Genomic DNA, 21,268 nt, shown 5'->3' on the forward strand with positions numbered 1-21,268 from the left:
TTTGAGATATGACGTCCATGATTGTGTGGAAGAGAAAGCACCAAGGGGACTAGGAAACGAATGATATTGGTTCCCCCTCAACTCGATGAGCTGCTGTCACATCCATGTAAACGCGACGACTGAAAGCTTCAACAACGCAGGGCGTGACTTACTATATGTTTAGGCTTCTCGTAATTCGTACTTCGGCATTTGTATAGGCCAATGCCGCAATCAGAATGGTTGCGGAGTGTTAATAAAATGTTCAGTTCTCGCCTCTCCCAGCAATTCTTCAGCTGTCCCCTGACTATACTCCGTCCACCCTTAAGCTTAGACTAAAAGCTCCGCCTTCAGCGCGAACACGCTGGGTTCCGCTATAATTTGGTTGCGCGTGCCTGCGTGTTCACGATTGTGTTAATGAGGGCAGAAAGCTCACGATGAAGGCGGAGATTCTAGTCCAAGCTTAAGGGTAAGCGGGGTAAGAGAGACGTTGGCGCTTCTCCCGCTTACGCCATCCTTTTTTTGAGGGGTCACTGAGAGTTATAACAGCAACACACATACCGAAGCACAATAGCGAAAAGCAAAAGTTTTTTTTTTATTTTTTATTAAAGTTACATTTGAACTATCGCGGTGGATGATTCCTGCTTCGAGTTCTCTTTGAGTACTCGGTGATTTAAAGTCTCATGCGGCGTATAAACGCTGTCGCCACTACCTTGCGGCACTTAAGAAATCTTCGTCTATTGAATGGAAAGCGCCGAATGAACAAGGACGAAGATGGGGACAGAGACGAAGCGCACTCACAACTGTCGTCTAGTTTTACACAAAAGGTATTTAAGAGACTCAATAGCTGCAATCTACGGAAAGGGCTCGACAAGCGACAATGCTGAAAATATGTCTTGACCTATACAAACAGTCTGCGTTGTGAGAGTGAGCATGATACTCGATGTCACAGCGCAAACGTTTTTTATTTGTCTTTTTTTTATTTTAGGTTTAAGCATATTCTTAGCGTCGCCATTTGCCTAGATCCCCTTCATAGATTGCAGCGATTGGCTTTCTCAAGTGCCCTGCGAAGAAGTAGCACTCTGTGTATTTTCTAGAGTGATGCGTCGTGACTCCGGACAAACAAAGCGACGGTTACGCTTTTGAGCTTTCCTCTACAAGTAGCCGTATACTTACATGTGCGGGGGTAGTTCGAACATGCTGCACCTCTGGTAGGCTTGAATCACGTCCGGGGAGTACAGTGCCAGCTTTTTGTACGGGTTCACGGAGACCACTACGCTGCCAATGTACGTCTGCAAAGCGGAAAGGGGTGTGCAACGGGTGAGAATGGGACAAACGTCTAGACTTTTGCATATGTTCCCTTTCACTTTAAAGGGAAGATGACGCACTTTTGAGGACATTTGAGTTGGGAGCGGATTTTTATGCAGAGCTCAAGTAGTCCGCTTCTTGCGCAGGAGTTGCAGTGACGTCAGAACGACGCCGAGCTTTGATTGGCTTTGATTGAAAGGATAGTGGGTAGACTTCAATGCTAGATGCCTTCAGGTCTACCCACCATTCTTTTCAATCAGCCATTAAGAGCTCGGCGTTCTGGCATCAGCTCTACGCCTATGCAAAAAGCAGACAAAATTGCGCTCCATAGCTTTTCGTCACGTGAATTCAATTATCGCACATAACTTCCGAAAAAGTAAACTTACATCTAATACTTTTTTGAGAAATGCGCGAAGCGATGGTAGCGGGGCATGCGGCAAGCCTCTCTACCGCCTGCTATCTGCGGTTACGTCATAGTTGGCATCCCTGATGACGACGAAAGAGAAATAACACAGAGAGGCGATTGGACCTGTCTCATAGAACTCCTCTCACTCTTCGGTTTTTCTGCCGCTTCGTTTGGCGTCGAAAGTTTCTACGAAGGATTAGAAGTTCAAGGATCTCGCTGATAATCAATTCTTCAAAATCGAGTGAGAAAACTATGACTCATAGACAAATAATTACGACTACCGGTGATGGCGGCAAGCCATTCCGGCGGCCGCCAGTATTAGGCCGAATTGGAGGAGGCGAAGCGTCGTCCACGGGGCCGGTACCCGATGACATCATGACCTCGAGTCCAGTCAGCAGATCAATCGCAGCTTCGTGAGCGGCGGCCCATCGATCATTATGGCGAAAACTTTGAGAATGGAGATAGAAGCCAACAATCCGCTAGGCATAGCCAGCAGTTTAGAAACCCGAGGAATACGGGGATCCTCGGTGTAAAGAAACGTAAAGGGAAAGACTTGACAAAGGAAGACGTCATTACCGAGGCCAAACAAGAGGACATAGAAAGAAGCGGCTGCAGTGACGAATACGGCAGTAATAACGAGGAGTGGCGAATTCCCACTATCACAAGAAAACGTTTCAGCGCAGAAGCCGGCCCAGCCGGCGCCAGCAGCGACATGACAGACCAAGGTACACGGTCATTGTCATGCCCAGCGCGGCCATGAACATCGCCAATACGGAATCGTGGCTCTTGTGGAGCACTTTTCTAAAAATCATAAATTCGCCGTGCGAAAACGACCAGATCGGATAGGCTGTCAACAACGGAAACAACTCCATCGAAGTTACCGTGCGAACGAAACAACACGCCCAGGACCTCATGGTGCTAAAGGGGCTGCCCACTGAGGACCCCGACAAGAAGATAGAAGTGACGGTCTAGAGGTCCATAACCGGCCGCCAGCAGAGAGGACTGATACACGGCGTTTCACCCAGTAATACGTGGTATTGTCGAGAACGCCATAGCGGACTACCATGACATCATCCACGCCAGACCCGTAGCAAAAACGGAACGTACTTAATCACATTCGAAGGCCAAGGCATCCGAAGGAGCCTCCGACTCTTCGGGATGCACCAGAACGTATTTTCCTACAAGCCTACAGAAGTTGTCTGTATACAGTGCCATGGACTGGGGCACAAAGCCACAGTGTGTACGCGCAAGCAACGCTGCAAAACGTGCAGTGTGGTCCACCCGAAAAATCAATCCTGCCAAGGCAAGTACTGATTCAACTGCAAGAAAATTGGCCACACGATTTTCGAAACCGAAGCGTGTTGTGCCAGGAACCGAGCAGACGACAAACTCCAGAAGAGAGCGGCGGACGGTCGACGCAACCCTGGCGACGGCCCAGTGGCCTCCGCTGCAAGAAAAGGCAGGGCCTCCACCCGGGCTCTACCTAACCCGGACGACTTCCCCTCCCTCACACCGCAGCAGCAGCAGCAGCCACAACAGCGCAAGCTGAAACCGACTTACAGCCATGCACTAGTTTTTGAAGGTAATGAACACGACACCTTCCATTTAGGCAAGCCCAATGACTGTAGCAGCAGACTGGCGACGGAAGTAGCTAAACTGAAGGAGAGTAGCAGCAGAAGACTGCAGAAGATGCAACGATTAGAAGTGGAGTACGCAAATCAACTCCGGCAGGAACAAGAGACCCGTCGAGCCCAAGACAAGGCCACGGCCGAAGCTGACCGAAAACGGAAACAAGAAGCCGAGCAGTGACTTCGAATCGAGCAACAGAAGACCGACGAAGCACGTCGCCAGACCCAACGCTGCCCCCGTCACTTACAAACGAGTCCTGGTAAAAAAAGAAAAAAGAAGCCGAAGCCACAGCCCCCAAGGCTAAATCAACAAACGGTGAAGCCGCTGTGGCCACACCACAGCAAGATCGACAACAGTACCCGTCGCAGAACAGAACTAGTAGAGAACATAATACAACACTGGCGAAAACAGCTCCAGCAGCAACTTCAGCAACAGCAACAAGTCATGATACAGCAGATGCAGCAACTACAGAGTATGTATATCCAGCATGAGATAGGGTCGGCGGTCCGGCCCAATAAACCAATCATGAACCAACACCAGAGACAAAACAAGAACGAGAAGACGTTTACCGCCCTTCAATGGAATTGCCGGGGGCTGCGCAGTTCACGTCCGAGCTTAAGTTACGATTACACAAACGAAAGGTGCCTGTGGACGCTATCATGCTTTAGGAAACCCACGAGACTGAGATCAAACTGACCGGTTACATCAAGTACGACCAACCAAGCGTGACGCTTACCGTTAAAGGCAAGACCAGAGTGCAACCGCAAGTCGCTATTTTGGTTCACAAAGAACTACCCCAACAGCAAGTGGACACGCGAGATAGGTGCAGTGACTTGCAAGAGGTAGTGGCAGTCCTGGTGGAGAGCGAGTGGGACGGCCCGTTCCTGGTGGTGTCAGTGTACTACCGACCTAGGACCCCGACGGCAAGGAAAACGAGAGCAGAAATCGACCACGGCTAGGTGGAAAAAATACTGGACGAGATGGGAGATGTCTTCTTCCCGCAGCCAACCACCAGCCTGGACCCCAAAATTTATGAGCCCGAAGAATCGAAAGCCGAAGGGTACGAAGCGGATTTTACTATGTGGGAAATGGAGGCAGCCATCGAGAGGGGCAACGAGCGGAGCTTGGCGGGCCCCGACGGGATTCCCAACTTTATGCCCAAGAACCTCCCGGAGGTGGCCAAGCGAAACCTGCTAAAATCGATCAATTACGCCTCGCTTGAGGGAAACATACCGATCAAGTGCTAACCATCCTGGGTGTGCCCCATCCCCAAACCAGGAGAGAAGCTGACTGTGCGAGCAACGTGCGCCCTATTTCGTTCACATCGATTAGAGAGGTAGGGTGGTGATTTGGGCCAGTTGGTAACAGGTAAACATGATGAAAGAACAGCCTCAGATGAACAGGGACGAAGAACAGGTAATAGTAAAGAGGAGTATAGCTGTTTCACGCCTAGGGTCGGCCCTCAGGAAGTCATGTGTGCACTCGATGGGAGACAGTTTCACGGGGCAAGTGAATAGACTCAAGACGTCGGGGTTTCCGTTGAGCCTTTTGGCTGAGGTTGCGAGCTCGCTGCCGAAACAAGCAAAAGGCATAGAGAAGAAAAAGGCCCGCCGTGGAGACAGGTCAGAGAGTGGTGGTTTTCTACCTTTATCGCCTTTCCCACAATCTAAAACAGGTCGGAGGACGATGCGGGATCCCTGTTGTGTTTTCAGCGCCACAGAAAATGAGTCAGGTATGCGCGAGGGTTAGTGCAGGCGCGGAAAAACGTCCGCAAGCTAAGTGCACAAAGAAGCACAAAACACCGTTTGTGACTTGCACAACGGGTGTCGTCTACCGAATACCCCTATCTTGTGGAAGATCCTATGTCGGTCACACAGGAAGGCGTTTGAACGACAGGCTGAGAGAGCACGCGTACTCCTTGAAAGCAACGGTAGGGGAACTTCTACCGCTACATTGCAGAGATTGCTCTTGTCTACCCTCTTTTGGTGACGTGACTGTTGTGGGCAGACACAGGGAAAAAATTACTCGAGAAATAAATGAAGCTTTCATAATCTCTTCGATGGCAGACAGATGTGTCAGTGAGCCATCGGTGGCGCTCTCTGAGAGGGAGGTACAGTATCTGCAATCGAACATGAGTGTAAAGTTTCGAAGCGATGTATCTGCACATCTGGTTGATTGGTGGGCTTGTGTTTTTAATATGTATCTCTGCAATCTGTCTAACAAGTTCCTTTGATTCAATTTTCCTTCAATAAACTTCAGTTGCGAGTCAACCGTTATCCTGTGTTGTCTTTACCTGTTCTTCGTCCCTGTTTATCTGAGGCTGTTCTTTCATCATGTTTGTCTATTTGAGAGGTTTAGTAGATCGTGTTTTCAGGCCACACTATTTGTAGTGGGAGCTCGCGCTACCACTTCAATGTGTGCTCTGAAGCGCGTGCCCGTAACGATAGCGGGCCTTCGAAAACGAACTACCAACACTCACTAATCTCAGCGAACTAAAGGAGCGTATGGTGCTCGCGCGCATTGACTGAATAATCGAGCCTAAACAAGAAGTGGTGCATCCCGCCCAGACAAGGTTCCGCAAGAACCTTGGTACGCAGGAAGGCGTAGTCTTCAATCGCTAGTACTTAGTGAACCGGTAGGCGCATTGCCACCGACACTTCTGGTGGCAGGGGACATTAAAAAGCTTTCGACACCGACCTCACGCGACGGTCATTGACATGGCCCAAAACCTTGGCGTGCGGGACAGACTTCTGAACTTTATCAAGGCCTTCCTGAGCGGACGAAAATACCTAGTCAAAACCGGCAAGCACTGCAGCAGCGAAGAGAAGACGAATGAAATAGGCGTGCCACAAGGGGCAGTGCTCTCGCCGGTGCTCTTCAACCTAGCGATGGCGCCGCTCCTGTGGCGGCTTGCCGTCGTTCCGGACTTGGCATTCACAGTCTACACCGACGACATCACGGCGTGGACTATGGGGAGTAACAACGCGTCCCCTCCCAAAGCAACGATCCAACGAGCCCTTGACGTGGTCAGCGACTTCCTAAAGGAGGGCGGACTACGCCGTCACCCGAAAAGACAAGATACTTAACCTTTGGCAACGGCTGGGAAAAGGTCGACGCGGACCTTCGCTTTGACGGTCAGAAGATTGACAGAGTGACCGACCACTCTATTCTAGGGGTGAACGTCAACTCGGGCAGCAACCCAGCCGCCTGGTTCGAACGTATGGGAAGCACTTGGAAGAAAGGGCATGTAGCAGACACGTATTCCGCTGCAGGTCGCTCTCCAGTGTGGCAGTACACGGAAGCTTCGTCAGTCGGAAGCTGGAATGCTGTGACGACAGCGACACTCGTGTTCGCTCGTGATTCGGAAAGGAACCGGAAAGGATGGAATCGGCGACGGATCCCGAAATCTTTATAGAAGGGAGTCACCGGCAGCGACTCACCGTTCGTCCGCAGTTTGAAAATAGGTGGTCGCTTGTCGCTAGTCGCTCTCGCGACTGTACACAACGGGACGCACAGTGCAAACGCGACTCTGTATTCCGCGCTTCTGGGATCGTTTTTCAGAGCGATTAACGTGACAGTTCTTTTTTTTTTAATGCGAGAAGAATAAAGGAGCTATTCAACAATTTCAGTGCTTTGCCTAAATAATTTGGGAGTAGGTGTCCCGACCTTTCTGAAGTAAAGAACAAAAAACCGCTTTTGTCTGCATGTTCGAGTTTTTATCTTAAAAATGGACGAAGATTGAGGCTTTCGGCACCCTCTCAACCCCTTCACCTTCTTCCAAGTCACGTGCGCTGTGACGTCAATGGGGGACGCGTGGGGTTCCGGTGAAGCTCCCTCTCTAGAGCTATCAGTGAGCATCGAGAAGTCAAAAGCTCGCGCCCACGTGACCACGTGCTTGGAGAGCCTACAGCAGCGCGGTCAACGTCGTGAAAGGAGGAAAGTCTCATCCGGGTCCGGCCTTTCCCGTCCGCCTCTGCCCCCACGTCCTCCTCCGGCTTCTGGAGGAGGCTTCTGGGGGATAGATGGCGCCACTAAAACTCTGCATAATAAAACTTTTGTCGATGATACCAGGTTTTTGACGCATTTATATTTACGTTGGAGCTAAAAGATTAATAGAAAAATTACCTTTTATCGGGCAGCTATTTGCACAACTTTCTATCTTTTTACAAGTCCCCCATTGACGTCATGCCGCGTGGTTCTCATGGCTGCTGCTCGTGGCTGCAGGTCGGGAAATACTCTAATTTTGTGCCTGGCGATTACGCGCCGGAATCGCAACATTTCGAAGGAAGGGGATCTGCTTTTTTTTTCCTTTAATTGGGACAATTTAAAAAAAAAAATGTCAAAAGTAGATGCAAATTCTTTCAACGTTAAAATCGTTGCACAGATCCTTTAACCGTTTCACTGAGCGAAGCCCATGAAGCCGGCGAAAACGGCAACTAAATTCCCATTGGCTGGGCGCTGTCCGTACCAGAGAACCAGCACCTAAATTCCTATTGACTGCCAAAAATATCTCAAGGAGATTCCTGTAAACAAAGTAAACTAATCACTTCGAAAAGAACATTTCGTAAATTTCGGTGTGGGTGGGAACCGCACCCGGGCCTCCGGGGTGCGAGACGGAGCACGCTTCCCCGACGCCACAGCGGCTCCACGGTTCCGGCTGACTCAAGCTGCGCCTAGTGCGTGCGTCATGCTTTCGGATTCCCACACCTAAGCAGTCTTAAGTGTCTCTGCAAAATATTTTATTTTTCTTATATATAGAACAGTGATTCCGCTTGCAAGTTCCCCAGCACTCGAAATTTCCCATGAAATCTCAACTACGGAAAAAAAAAATTGAGTACCCCTAATGCCGACGCAAACGCCAAAATAATGCGGAGCGCATGTTCGTCTGCTACATTTGCTAGGGCTGTGGTGACGTCAAAACGCCGAGCTCTGATTGGCACTGATCGAAAGATAGTGGGCAGACCTAAAAGCAAGCTGCCTCGAGGTCTACCCCAGGGTGTAAGATAGACAGGTGGGGAAACGGCCCATAGAAACCTACCGCAGCGCTGTGACCCGATTGTGTACTCGTCTGCTTGCGGGTGGCTTGCTGGTACCCCCGATTTGCGACAGATGGCGCTGCGGCGAGAAGAAAAAAAATTGGAATCGAATTTGCATGGAACTTTATGGGAGAGTGCGCAAAATAAACTGAGAGCACGGCAGTCCTCCATTGAAAATCCACGAGAAACCTTCTCCGTCAGTTTAACCGGTCGCCAGCGTTCGCCCACCCGGAGTGAAAGTTCGCGGTGTTCCACATAGATGGCGCCACAGAAAAAGAGAAAACCGAGGGGGACACAATTCGGTCGCTCATTTGGCTCTCGTTTCACCACCTGTCTATCTTACACCCTGGTCTACCCACTATCCTTCAATCGGAGCCCATCAGAGCTCAGCCTTCTGACGACACCACAACCCCTGCAAAAGAAGCAGACGAATTCGCGCTCCGAAACTAAAACGCGGCGTCGCGTTATCACAAAGCGTTACACATCGACTTGGTTTGAAACGAACACTCGACGCGGAGAAGATTGGAGGGCCAAGACAGAAGCGAGAGAAGGAAGCGGCGAGACGATAGTTCGCCACGTCGTGCTGCAGGGGCTTTACGACGAATGCGTGTCTGTACCGCTCGGACCCGCCAAGAAACGACCGACCGAGAATGTTCGCGCCGAGAACGCGTGCTAAAGGGGGGCAAGCGGAAGTGAGGCGGGACAGCACCGGAAGTCGCGCGGCGTGCCAGCGCTTCCGGTTGCCGTCTGGGCGTCCGACGCCCCATAAAAGAAGCGTCCTTTGATCAGCCGCCCCCGAGGAAAGAGCCCACAGAGCTAAGAGTGGGAGCAACTCGAACCATGGAGAGCATTTGAAATTTCATGGCAGACGCCCCTCCGCAGGTAAGTCGCATGTGCGCATGCGCTGAATTGTCGCGACGCGCGAGGAGGAAAGCTGGCGAAAAGGCGGGGACGCTTTCAGACAGCATTGCAGACGATCGACGCTCCTTTCGCCTCCTGGCCATAGAATGAATCTAATAAATATAAAGGGAGAGGTCTCGTACATTTCTGCCGCTTCGGAACGGTGGAGCATATGGTATCCCATCGGGTGGTGGTCCCGATGGGATACCATATTGCTGGCGACGCTTTGATACATACAAGGAAGCAGGAAAACATCACTTGCAAGATCTGTAATCTGTATTCAGTGTTTTTCTAGCTTTAGTTCTGCACAAAAACGCCGGCGTCGCGTGCTGTTTAAAAAATTAAATAAAGTTCAGTACTCAAACAACGTCAGCTCGTCGCGGCAAAACAAACGCACCTAACCTATCGTCTGCTGCTTTTCTACACTTTTCTGACGCCCTGCTTCTTCTTCTTTTTCTCGAGACAATCCATGTCAGCGTTTAGAATTTGCCGCGTTCTGCCCTTGTCCTCACTCCCAAGACCGAAAGGGGAAGGGGAGCCTTGCTCTTGTTAGCTAGTGACCCCCACAGAGCCACGTGACCCCCACAGAAACCACGTGACCCCTACAGAGCAGTTGAAGAAACCCTAGCCGCACTTTTCCCGTAACTCCGCCGCCGGCGCCGCGTATCGGAGACCGTGAGAAAAAGCGGACAGGTGACAGGTTGCCCTTGTTTCGTGTAGACTGCGAGGGGTGTGTGTATAGATCTTTGCAAAAGGAGTTCTCCGGCCGCCGCCATTTTGCGAATCGAGCGATACTATCAGCCAGAAATATCTGCCATACGCCTGAGCTGTTGAAACCCGGGCAGCGTCACTCCCCACCTGCATTGTGAATTCGGAGTCTGCTGGCTTTTCTTGGAAGTTTTTACTTCATTTGCCTGTTTAGAATGCTTACCCTTTATGTGTTCTCTTCCACTGTGAGAACCAGGGAATACCAGGGCTCGTAGCCTGAGCGGCCTTCGCAAGAAACGAGCGAAGACAGCGAACGTCAAGCAGCCCGCGATGCATGCAGTTCGTCGTTCTTAGAGAATTATTTCCGTTAAGATAATCTCCAAAAAGCTTTCCTGTCTATGTTCCGGGTCTTTGCGCAAAATAGATGATAGGGTCGGATCCGCGGTGTGGAGGCGCAATAGACAGGGGGCTCTGGGAATCGACCATTTGCTATATCCCCCAAGCGCCCCGACCCGTGTTAAAGGAATCGTGGGAACGGTGTTCCTTCAGCTCCATAGCGATCGGTAATTCCGACCCTATATTTGGTTACGCAGCTTTTGAGCGTAATTCGGAGTCACCCTGAACAAGCGCCTGATATACTCCAATGACCTGTCATATCACTTTTAAAGTTTCTCTTCAATGGCAGCGTTTCTGATACTGTGCATGCTGTCCACCCTTCATCCTGGATGGACTGCAGAAATCTCTTACCTTATTATCTGTCTTGTACAGCATCAAAGATGCTGATATTCGCGATTCCAGCGACCTATTGGGGACGCCATAATCGGACTAATATGGCGGTCACATCCAAGTCGTGCCGTTCCATGTGCCAGCTCAACGCACAACGCTGGGGCACCAGCAAGTAAGCATTGGGCTCCAAATTGGTTCCCCCGCGTTTTATCTTCCACGTTTCGAACCTGCGGCCATGTGTTGGGGTAAGCGAACTTCCAGAGGCTTGACTTTCTTCGAGGAAACGAGAAAAGGACTGCCAACTGTCCTTCCACGGTGCTGATGAAGGTTGATAAACGCAGAATGTCTGGCTCACGCGGTTACGTAAGTCGCGTGCAGAGCAACCTGGTCACAATACGATATACTACGGTTACGACACAGTCACCGGTAGAAGTGTTCTGTCGCGCAAACCATTGACAATATGGAAACACGGAAGCCGGAAGAGACAAGCAGAAATCGCGAAGGGACCTGTTCCGGCCAGTTCCATGTTTTCCCGCTAGGAGCCGTTCGTTTTAATGGAGTCGCGAATTAAGTTAGAAACACTAAAAATGCCATAAACAGCCCCGCGGACTCCGAGCTAAATCCTGGTTTTTGGTGTTGTGAATTCTTGGCTTTTTAAGCAATTCCCGCTAAAACAACAATCACGAGAATGATAATACTGCAAGAGATTTCTGCAGCTCAGCCATGTTGAAAGGTGCACGGTATTAAAAAATGCTGACATTGACAAGAAATTTTAAAAGTGATATGACAGGTCCTTTGGGTATACCAGGCGCTTGTTCAGGGGGACTCCGAATTAGGCTCAAAAACTGCGTAACCATGAAATTGGACAAAATTAGCGATCACGGAGCTGACGGACATGATTTCTCGAGTGCGGGCCGGGACGCTTGGGAATATTGCAAATGGTCTACAGATACGTTCGTTCATTTGCTTTGATGCTGTGTAAAAAAGCAGCTCTGTTCTAGATGTGCCCCCAAACACACCGGATAATGCTGCACCGTGGGGTACGTACAATATATGTTGTTCGATTGATGAGACTGGTTGAATTTCATGTGTTTCCGATATCCTCTGTGGTCAAATAGTTTCGACGGTTAACACCTTTGTAGATCGACACGGCTGAGTGTATGGTGCCGTGAAAAGATCAACATAATATAAAACAAGCATTCCAGTTGTATTTGTTCTGTCGCGCACAGACTTACCAAAACAGCTTTCATTTCTTTGTTTTCGTTCCCAAAAAATAGTTCAATGCATTCTTAAAAACCGGAGAAATTTTATTCGCGTTAGAACACAAAATAAAAAAAATTAAACGCTTCGATGTAGCCTCCACCAGCGTCCGGAAGTGCGCCTACGCAGGCTGCCCCAGCCCAATAACTAGAAAACCCACAGCCCAGCGCACTCGGGCAACATTGACGTACCCTCTCAAAAGCAGGGACGCACGCTGTAAATTGCTTAGTTTAAAACTGTGCTAGAAAGGTCTACACGCTGGATTCGCGAGTGTCCTAAATGAAAGTGCGACAGTTCATCGGTGCCCTGTAAGCAATCGAAACGAATATGCGGCTCATGGTCAGTCACGTGTTAGTAAACACGTTATGATTTTTTTTTTCAGTAACGTACCAACACACTTGTTAGAATTTGAAATTAATAACGAGTGAAGTAATTTCGTTACTTTTTCACGGTATAGCCTATCAAATATCGTTGCTCGTTAGTTTTAATTGAAATTAGTCACTTTTTTGTTACTACAAAGGTACAATTAACACGCTATCGGAACGTCGCTGTTTTCTACACAATTTATTTAACAAAAGAGAATGAATATTATGAATTTCCTTTGTACAAGCTTTATTGCTACAGAAGTTTGACAAGTCGCTCGTTGAGGCAGACCAAGTTCTAGGCTGTATAAACATACACACACCCTAAAATTTTGTTTTTTGCTATAGAAGTTTGTGAGCGAGGCTTATCGCTGCGAAAGATACTGAAACCTAAAGTAGCGCAAAAGTGACGTTCATTGGGTTTCGAAAATAACGGTAACAGTATTTCTTTACATTTGCGGGACGGTAACGAATCTCGGTAACTCGCTAACTTTCGGCTAACTAACGAGTAACCCTATTCCGTTCCTCATGTTCGGTAAAGGACACAACACTGATTTATATGCCGTTTTCAAGTAGCCTGGCGCGTAAGTGTGGCAACATCAAAATACGATGTTCATGACAAAAAAAAAGCCTCGCTTACGAAGGGAAGTGCGAGAAACCCCGAATGTTCTAATGTAATTGAAAAATCCGTTCAATCGCGCGTGACCAATGAAATCAGACGTATACGCTAAGCCATTGTTGACGCTCCTTCGGCATTTGTTCCTAAACAAAGAACGAAAACAAACAACGAAATTCTCAAAACGACCCGCATGGGGCTACACCCTTAACGTGCTATATAGAGTGTGAATACTGATGACCCAGACGACGTCGCCTGTTCGAGCATAGCCTTGGGCCGCCCTGCATTGCACGTGCTACGCGTGACCGATGGGCCGCACGATTTTCCTAAGTCCGACAAGTTCCTGCGGGCCCCCAAGAAGCTTTTCGTCGGGCCATCCACGTTAGCGGGCAGTCCGGGCGTTTCTGCTCGAACGCGTTAACGAGCCGCGCCGGCGTCGTTAACGACTTACGATGGACCGCAATGGACGCTGCGAGCTGTCCCAGCCAATCCAGCTCTGTGAACCTCTGACGTCACTAAGCGCCGCGCGCGTTGCGAAGCCCTTTGCGAATGTCACGTGACATTCACGCAGCGCTGGGTTGGCTCCGATGGATATCGTGGCGTCAGCTGCGGTTCATCATAAGGTGAAACAGAGCATGAAAAAGGAACGCCACCTAGCACGCAAGTGGCGTGCGAGGAATTCCGTCCCAACGTTGAGGCACACGCTTCGCTTTTGGGGCGCACTTAGTAACGAGGGAAATGGACGATGGTTTGTAATTTGCGCGTGTACGAAGCTATGCTAGCCTTTATCGACTTAATTTTCTTGTCTCGGGTGTGCCCGTTTCAAAGTGTCTCGTGGTTGGGGATGCTTGTAAAGCATCAAGTTGTACTGGGGTGGGGACGGCGTACGATGGCGCTGAAAGGAAGCACATTCTTGATAACAGTATCAAAATTGGCAGCGGTGTTTGTTTTGTGGTGCAAATCATTACAAAGGCGGTTGCCAATGTCGAATTAACAGTGATTACTTAAATGTGTCAACTGTCTTACCGAAGCTATTTGCTCGGCATTGTAAAGCAGGGTAAGGGATATAAGAGCGCCTCCGAAATCAATGCACTTTCAGAAGCATAAAATCTCGCATCAGCGCTTGCATTTCTTGTAGGTTACAAGACATAAAATGCATTTTTGCTTTTGAATAACCGAATCTGCACGTATAGATATGAAGCCGGTATAAATACTGACTTTCATTTTAAATATAATGAAATTGGGCTACATGGATTTCGAGCGACAGTACAGGATGCAGGACAGTAGCGGTTGGTGGCATAACAAAAGTTTGCAGTGGTCTATCTACCTGTGGCGACATCTCCCAATAGGCGAGGCGAGCATATAATGGAGTGCGTTGTTTGCTCCCTGCGCCTATCGGGAGATGGCGCCAGAAGTAAATAACGTCGTTAAATCGGTCGTCTGCGAACTCCCTCAACCTTAACTTTCACAAGCTTTTTTTTTTTTTTGCTCTCACTGTTTTTTACAAAGAGAAAACAAAGCCTTGAACTTTCACACGGTAAAACTGACCTGCTCAGTACATATTCCTTGAAAGTTTGAGCTTTTTATGTGCAGGCGCCGATTTTTCCGCCTCGTTTTACTGCGCAAGGTTCACGTGGGACATCTTATAAAATGACGTCTCTCTATCAAAAAGTTGGAACTGTGGCGACGGAAGACAAACATTTATGTTACTCTTCGTTTAAACGCTCTCACTCAGGCTAAGTAAGCTGGAGCGTCCACTTTCCTGTAAATTATCTGCGAAAGAGAATCGAGGCTGATATCATGTCTGCACCTCTAAAAAGAATATGCGTTGTGTGCATTGTGCCACTTTATGCTCAGTGTCATACCGCAGTATGTCTTCTTAGCTCTAAACGTCTTTCCAGCCTCGTCATTCGCCAAGCTCCTTTTGTAACCCCCTACAAAAATATTTAACCACTTTCTACAGGATGTCTATAGAGGCTATATATATTCTGAAGAACATTTATGCACTTTTCTAATCCACTGTCTATAGATTCTGGGCCGCTTTTCCCTGTAGACTTTCTATAAAATTTAGTGTATACAAATGGTATAAAAATTGTAAAAAATAGATTTTTAACAACCTTGCTATCCGCTTTCTAACTACAGTAAATCAGTTTTTCGCGAAAACAAATTCTAAATTTTAAGTTTGTCACGATACATTCATGAAAACATGCACTCGTCACTTGTCGTGTGCACCTACTCAGACATCACAAATACTCACGCCATGGAGCTTTCGTAACACTAGTAATTTAGTTGTGTTGAGTGCTCTGCCCCTGTATATACCCTACACTGGAACGAGAACCATCCAAGAAGATAAAAATATTACAAGCATGTAGCTCTTTTTGTCACACATAATTTATACATGTGGTTATTGCGGTTTGGTGAATTGAATCTCCAACAATAAAACATTGCAAGAGGCGATAATTATTTGACACAGTCGAAAAAAGCAGCCTCCGCAAGAAGGCTCCAACTGTGTCTTATGTCGTTTCTCCGCACTGCATCTTATTATTCTATAGGTACTAGTCTATAGAAATTTTATAGAAATATGGTGACAGAAATCTGTTGAAACGTAGTGATGAAAATTTTATAGCATTTCTTTCGGTTGTGTTCTACATACTTTGGTTGAAAAAAAGTTCACAGAAAGTTTATTAAAAATTGTCGATACGACGTGACTGAATAGGGATTTGAAAGAGTCGCTAAAATGTGGATATAATATTTATGGACTGCCTGAAATATTCTTTGTAAAGGAATGGCCGCGATTGAATATCGGAAACGCTTAGCGAGAAAGTAGACCCACCAGATTCCTCAGTGCTTAAGACACACAAGGCGTGACTTCACGCTTCTTTTTTTCTTCTTCGTGAATCGTTATTTTGATTTATTATCAGATAGCGCCACAATCTCTAAACCAAACGAAGTAAGACGTTCGTGTTTAGAGAGCGTAAGGTCGGTATGCCTTTGAGGTACGGTGAAACTGGTTTAAGCTGTAGGTTGGAAATTAAGTCAGTGCTGTTCGCCTGCTAGCCTGCGGCCTTTAACGTGCATCTCGCAGTAGCAACACACGACCGCACGCAGGTATACGATGATCGTCCGGATCAGAACGAGCAGGGGTGAAGATGCCTCAATTGCATTATCTGCGAGCAATAAAGGTCGGGACTGGCTAGGCTCCTTGTTTCTTAATGTGTCAATGACCATAGGCGTCAAAACATTAAACAACAAAGGCACGGACGTACGTAGATCAGGTCCCTCTTGAATCGTTGGTGCAGGTTGGCAATGAAGGCCTCCTCGGTAGGGGGCTCCAGGAGCAGGGCGTCGCTGAGTCCCACCTCCTGATCCAGGCTCAGCACTCCCCGGACGCTGGCCGAGGACGACGGACGCTGCTACACAGAGAGGAATGGGACGAAGTTACAACAAAGCAGACTTGGGGCGACACGAGATCCAACCATCACGCCCCTAGCGGCTGAGTTGAGAACTAAGCCCATGGGCACCACTAGATCCACTAAATGAGCTACGCTTGGAGTATCGGCACTCTGTTCCCCGGTTTGCTAGTGGACGCCGCCATCTTGCTGCTTAGTGCGGAGCGGACGCAACTGTCGATCGTCCCAATTCAAAAACGCGGCTCCCTCAGCTTTAGATGTGGTGTTAGGAAGCTCAGGTGATATCGTTTTACTCTGTCGCGAACAGTTCTAACAGTCTGGAGGACGAAAAATCGTTTCTTGTAGTTTCAGATAAAGCTTCACATATTTTAAGCACCAAGATGGCTGGAGTGTCGTCTCACTCTAAAGCGTTCCTTACTTAGTGACTCCATGCACCACCACAGTCACCGACAAAGTGAGAGCGGCAGGAAGGAGATTCAGCTCTCCCTCCTCCAGCGCCAGCTGCCTACCTTCGACAGCGCTTTGGTGTCTCGTGCACCTCAAGCTCGCGCAAGTGCAATCAAAGCGCAGTCGAAGGCATGGAGCGCGTACTGGAGAACGGGCATTTGAAAAACGCGCCTTGCCGTTCCTATTCGGTCAGTGAATATTACAATTTGATTTATTTGTTTGTGTTTCTGACGGACCGCTCGACTGACGTGACCAAATGCTGCGCCAGCGTTCAGGCTGGGGCTCGTGTTCAATCAAAAAAGCGCATGAGTCCAAGCCGAACCATGACGCAGCACTCGTGTCTGACTTGCTGCCGGCGCTCAATCGAGGGAGATGACCTGGAGAGTTCACAGGCCTTGTGTTGGGTAGACCCTGGGGTCCCCCGAAGCTGCGGAGAGAGCACCCCCCTATAGTTGGAAGTTTGATCTCTTCGCCAACAGGCACTGACTGAACGGGGACGGCAAAGCGTCTTTTTCGAACGCCCGGCATTCAGCACGCGCTTGCTCGTTTCCTTCCGTAATACATCGACTACGCGTGCACACTCAGAGCTCAGGACACGTCGAAGTGGTTTTGAAGGTTCAAAGTAGGGTATGTTGTTGGAATCTGAAGATGTGGAGTTCTGCCGGGCACTCTACTAATGTTGTTGGGCTAGTTGTTTCATCTTAGTTAAACAGATAAAATAGCGCAAAAAAAAGACAAGGACAAGAAGTAAACAGGACAAGCGCTAACTTTCAACTAGTTTTACTTAGGCAAAGGAAAGCAATATATGCAAACCACACGCGAAGCAGCAACATCTAAAAGCTATCAAGTCAGTATCTGATTATGCAAAAACTGAAAATCCATTCCCATGGAGCACAGTTGCCATGGCGCACATTCCCACGGAGCAACGAGGCAAAAAGAACGAACATACCAGAACTTATTCCGTACATCCACAAGGTTGCCCACAATCTGAAGAAAGTGGCAAGCCAGTGTGATGTGCGCGTTGTGTTCTCTGCCCCAAAAAATTGGCTGGGTTGTGCTCCCGCACTTCTGATGAGAGAGCAAAAAGACAATGTGATAAGAAACACGTCACCCCTTACGTGGACGGCACAGTGGGCGTGGTCTACAAGATCTCACTGGATTGTGGTAAAGCCTATATCGGCCAGATGTCCGGGGCGGTGCATCAATGGCCGAGCACTGGAGCACGCACTTACGTAAAAAATATATATGGCTCGCATGTGCCTATACATTGCGACAGGTGTGCCTGTGTTCCGCGACTTCAGCATATAAGGATTCTGGGGAAAAGCCGTGAGGCTGTCGGTCGTGAACTTTTGGAGGCGTTCTTTGCCAAACATAGTGGGACTTTAAGTGTCAGCGACACGTCAATTGTGCTCCATGAGAATGAATTTCAGTTTTTGCACAATCGGATACTGTCTTATAGCTTTTAGGTGTTGCTCCTTCGCGTGTGCTGCGTATATATGCTTCGTTTTTCCTGATTGAAACTAAGGGAAAGTTAGCGCTTGTCCTGCTTACTTCTTGTCCTTGGTGTTTTTTGCGCGCTATATTTATATTTTACTGAAGGTTGAAAGTACGCATTGGAAACGGGACGTTTGAAAGGCCTGTCTGCCGTTTTCATTTTGTCGTTAGGGACTTCTGGTAGATCGTATTATAGTGCTTTGCTGTATCCGTTCATCGTTAAAGGGGTATTCACAGGAGAGAGAAATCCCGCGGATTTCTCCACGGCGTGCGCATCACGAGACGAAAACGCCAGGCTTTTGCACATCGCAAAAGCCTGACGTTTTTGTCACGAGATGGGCACGCCGTGGAGAAATCCGCGGGATTTCTCCCTCGTATGAATACACCTTAAGTTGAGACTGCAGCCAATGCAACAACACAGCTTTGAAACATTCTTCCGCAGAACGAGCGCTTGCGCTATACACTCTTAGAAGAAGGGTATGGATAGTCCTCCCTCAGGGGAGGAACGGTCTTGTAACCTATGTTCCTTTAGAAAGGGAGAAACTTCCGTCCCTGAAGCAGGGGAGCAAAGTTCCTCCGTCGCTAGCATCTCTATATGGCGCCCCGAATCGAGCAAATCGAGCCCATTAAGGCTTGACGAGGACGCTGCGTCTCTTGTGCGGGACGAGAGGAGCAGCAAATAAAAGCGTAACACGAGTTTTCTGCGAACTGTGTTTATTTCCAAAGCCAGATTCCCCCCCCCCCCCCCCCCCCCCCCCAGGTACAGAAACTTGCGTTTCGGAAGCAGTTACTCAGTCTTCTCGTCGACAGCACTGCGATGTTAAACGGAGACAACCTATACCCAGTTACTTCGCGCACTTTGCGTCTTACCTTTGGTGTTCCTCGAGTCACAATTCCTTCGTTAACGGTCGCCTCTCCAGATTTGCTCATCGAATTTTAACTAATCACTCCCCTAAACAACTCCCTACAATGTCCTTGATATGGACCCCGGGGCATAATTCCCTGAGCGGGAACGAACGCGCACACCCGTCAGCCCGAGCTTTAACCCTCCGGGCCCCGCCACTGCAGGAAGACCCATCGCATGGTCCCCATCCCAATCCCCCTTCCCTATTGTGACATCCTTCAACATCTCCGATTGAGTCGCCGCACCCTTCCTCCGCCGCACAAATCTCTAACGAGGGAGGACGCTGTAGGTTGGCGCATGTTACAAACGAATACTTTCCCCCACCTCAGCCTCTTACATGCCATGTACCCTACAGTATACACCACACAAACAAATGTCCCCTGTGCACCGAAAAGGCTTCATTATATCACATCACGTGGGCATGCCCTAAGATTCAGGCTGCTCCCCCAGTTCCCAACCCAAACGCCGAGCAGTGGGAAGCTGCGCTGTCCAGCTGGGATCCGGACGACCAGCGTAATCTTGTCTCACGGGCCCGAGCCGCAGCGACAGCTGCAAGGGCCCTGGAATGAGGGCTCCTCTCGCCTCGAAAGACCCCAACTAATTCTTTATTAAAAGTTTTTTTATGTCTCTTTCTGGCATTTTGGCGGTAAACAAACGCTCGAGGTGAACACTGAACAGACAAACTTGCACACCGTGTAGACATTTTCTTTGCAAACGCTACCAGGTGGTATTCCAGTCTTTGCCGTCCCAGCGAACTTCTTGTTTATGAAAAGAGTGAATAAAGCCTACCTTAACACCGCTGCTTGAAACGTCGATGAAACAATCAACCACCAATAATCCAGGCCAACGCCAAAAAAAAAAAAAAAAGCAAGCTCGAGATTTGTTTAAGTTTGTAATTTAACCTCACTCTAAAAAACAGGAAAAAGGAAAAAAGGTAGCAACGGCGCGTTTTCCTTCCTTTTACTGACGGCCCCTGAAGCGGACACGAGAAGAGAAGAACGAGACGTATTACTCCTGCTCCAGTCAGACGGGAGAAAGGCTTCGCCCTCCCGCCTCATGTTCTTTCGGTTTCGTTTTTCGAGCACGTCCCACGCGTCGTTTAATCAATGTCGCTGAGTTGATCGAGCTTCAGCGGCAGTGAAGGCCGCCTGCAATTCCGTCTTGCAGTCCGATCGTGCAGAATATTTCGGTTGCATCGACGTTTCTACCCCTACTTTTATCAAACGAGCAAGCGAAGCCGTTAGAAACAGCGAAGTTCCGGAGCAGTACCAGCAGCGCTGCGTACAGTGGGCTAAGATGGCCGTCTCCGGATTGCGGAACAATTTGTCGACGTTGATGACGTTGTGGAAACGGCGGAAACTGCGTCCAAGACAGGCAGGATTTGCTACTGGGTGCTTGGGTGCCTGCAGTACTGAGTTCGGTTCTGTTTTCCGATGCCGAGTGCAACCGGCAATCAACGTGGTTCGGTATTTCTGCGTGTCAGCAACATAGCAGCAACATTACAATGGCAGTGTTGTGCGTTGTGAACACAAGACTGGAATTATCGCCGGTGTGACTGTGTGCACGCATGTCAGAGGTGCAACAAGATGAGATGACGTATACTGTCGGGCATTGATGCCGCTGGTCGGGCCGTGATCGGAGGGGGCGGGGTGCCGCAGGTTGACATTTCGCTTTACATTAAAGAGTTTAAGACCGCTTGAGGGATTACAATGCAATCGATCGACGTGCGGATAGTCATGTTGGAACACTGATCTGGACCGTAGCTCCCATCGCACAGTGGGCAATACGACTGTCGTGTGCAATGTCCTGTTGTCTCCACCCCCAGAGCGATTGCGCTCTGGGGGGCAGACACAAACTTCCGGTTAAGTAAGATGACAAACAATCTCCAGCATACCACCACTTCTTATGACGTTCATGTTATATTGTATGAACAGCACTCCCGGTGGTTAGCTAAAGGACCAACTAACGAGAGGTTTTTTTAATCTTTTTATTAGTCCTGTAACAGAAAATACAGTTTGAACCCAGATTCTATCGCAATTCACCGCGAGATCCGTGCTTCAAATTCCGCATGGCAGAGTTCAAGGAG

At 48.8% G+C, this 21,268-nt stretch overlaps 1 protein-coding gene across 1 annotated transcript in view; it reads right to left on the reverse strand.

Moving 5' to 3' along the window:
- The window catches only part of LOC8034224 (unconventional myosin-Ia), a 121,354-nt gene that overhangs the window by 88,765 nt on the left and 11,321 nt on the right, over nt 1-21,268 (reverse strand). Inside the window, exons 2-3 of the mRNA XM_040502041.2 lie at nt 16,194-16,340; nt 1,153-1,268 (exon numbers count right to left, since the gene is read on the reverse strand). Of these exons, the coding sequence (XP_040357975.1) occupies nt 1,153-1,268; nt 16,194-16,340 (263 nt within the window). The remainder of the gene's footprint in view (nt 1-1,152; nt 1,269-16,193; nt 16,341-21,268) is intronic.

Source organism: Ixodes scapularis, unplaced genomic scaffold, assembly GCF_016920785.2.
Source record: "Ixodes scapularis isolate PalLabHiFi unplaced genomic scaffold, ASM1692078v2 PGA_scaffold0__279_contigs__length_252992795, whole genome shotgun sequence".
NCBI classification, from domain to species: domain Eukaryota; kingdom Metazoa; phylum Arthropoda; class Arachnida; order Ixodida; family Ixodidae; genus Ixodes; species Ixodes scapularis.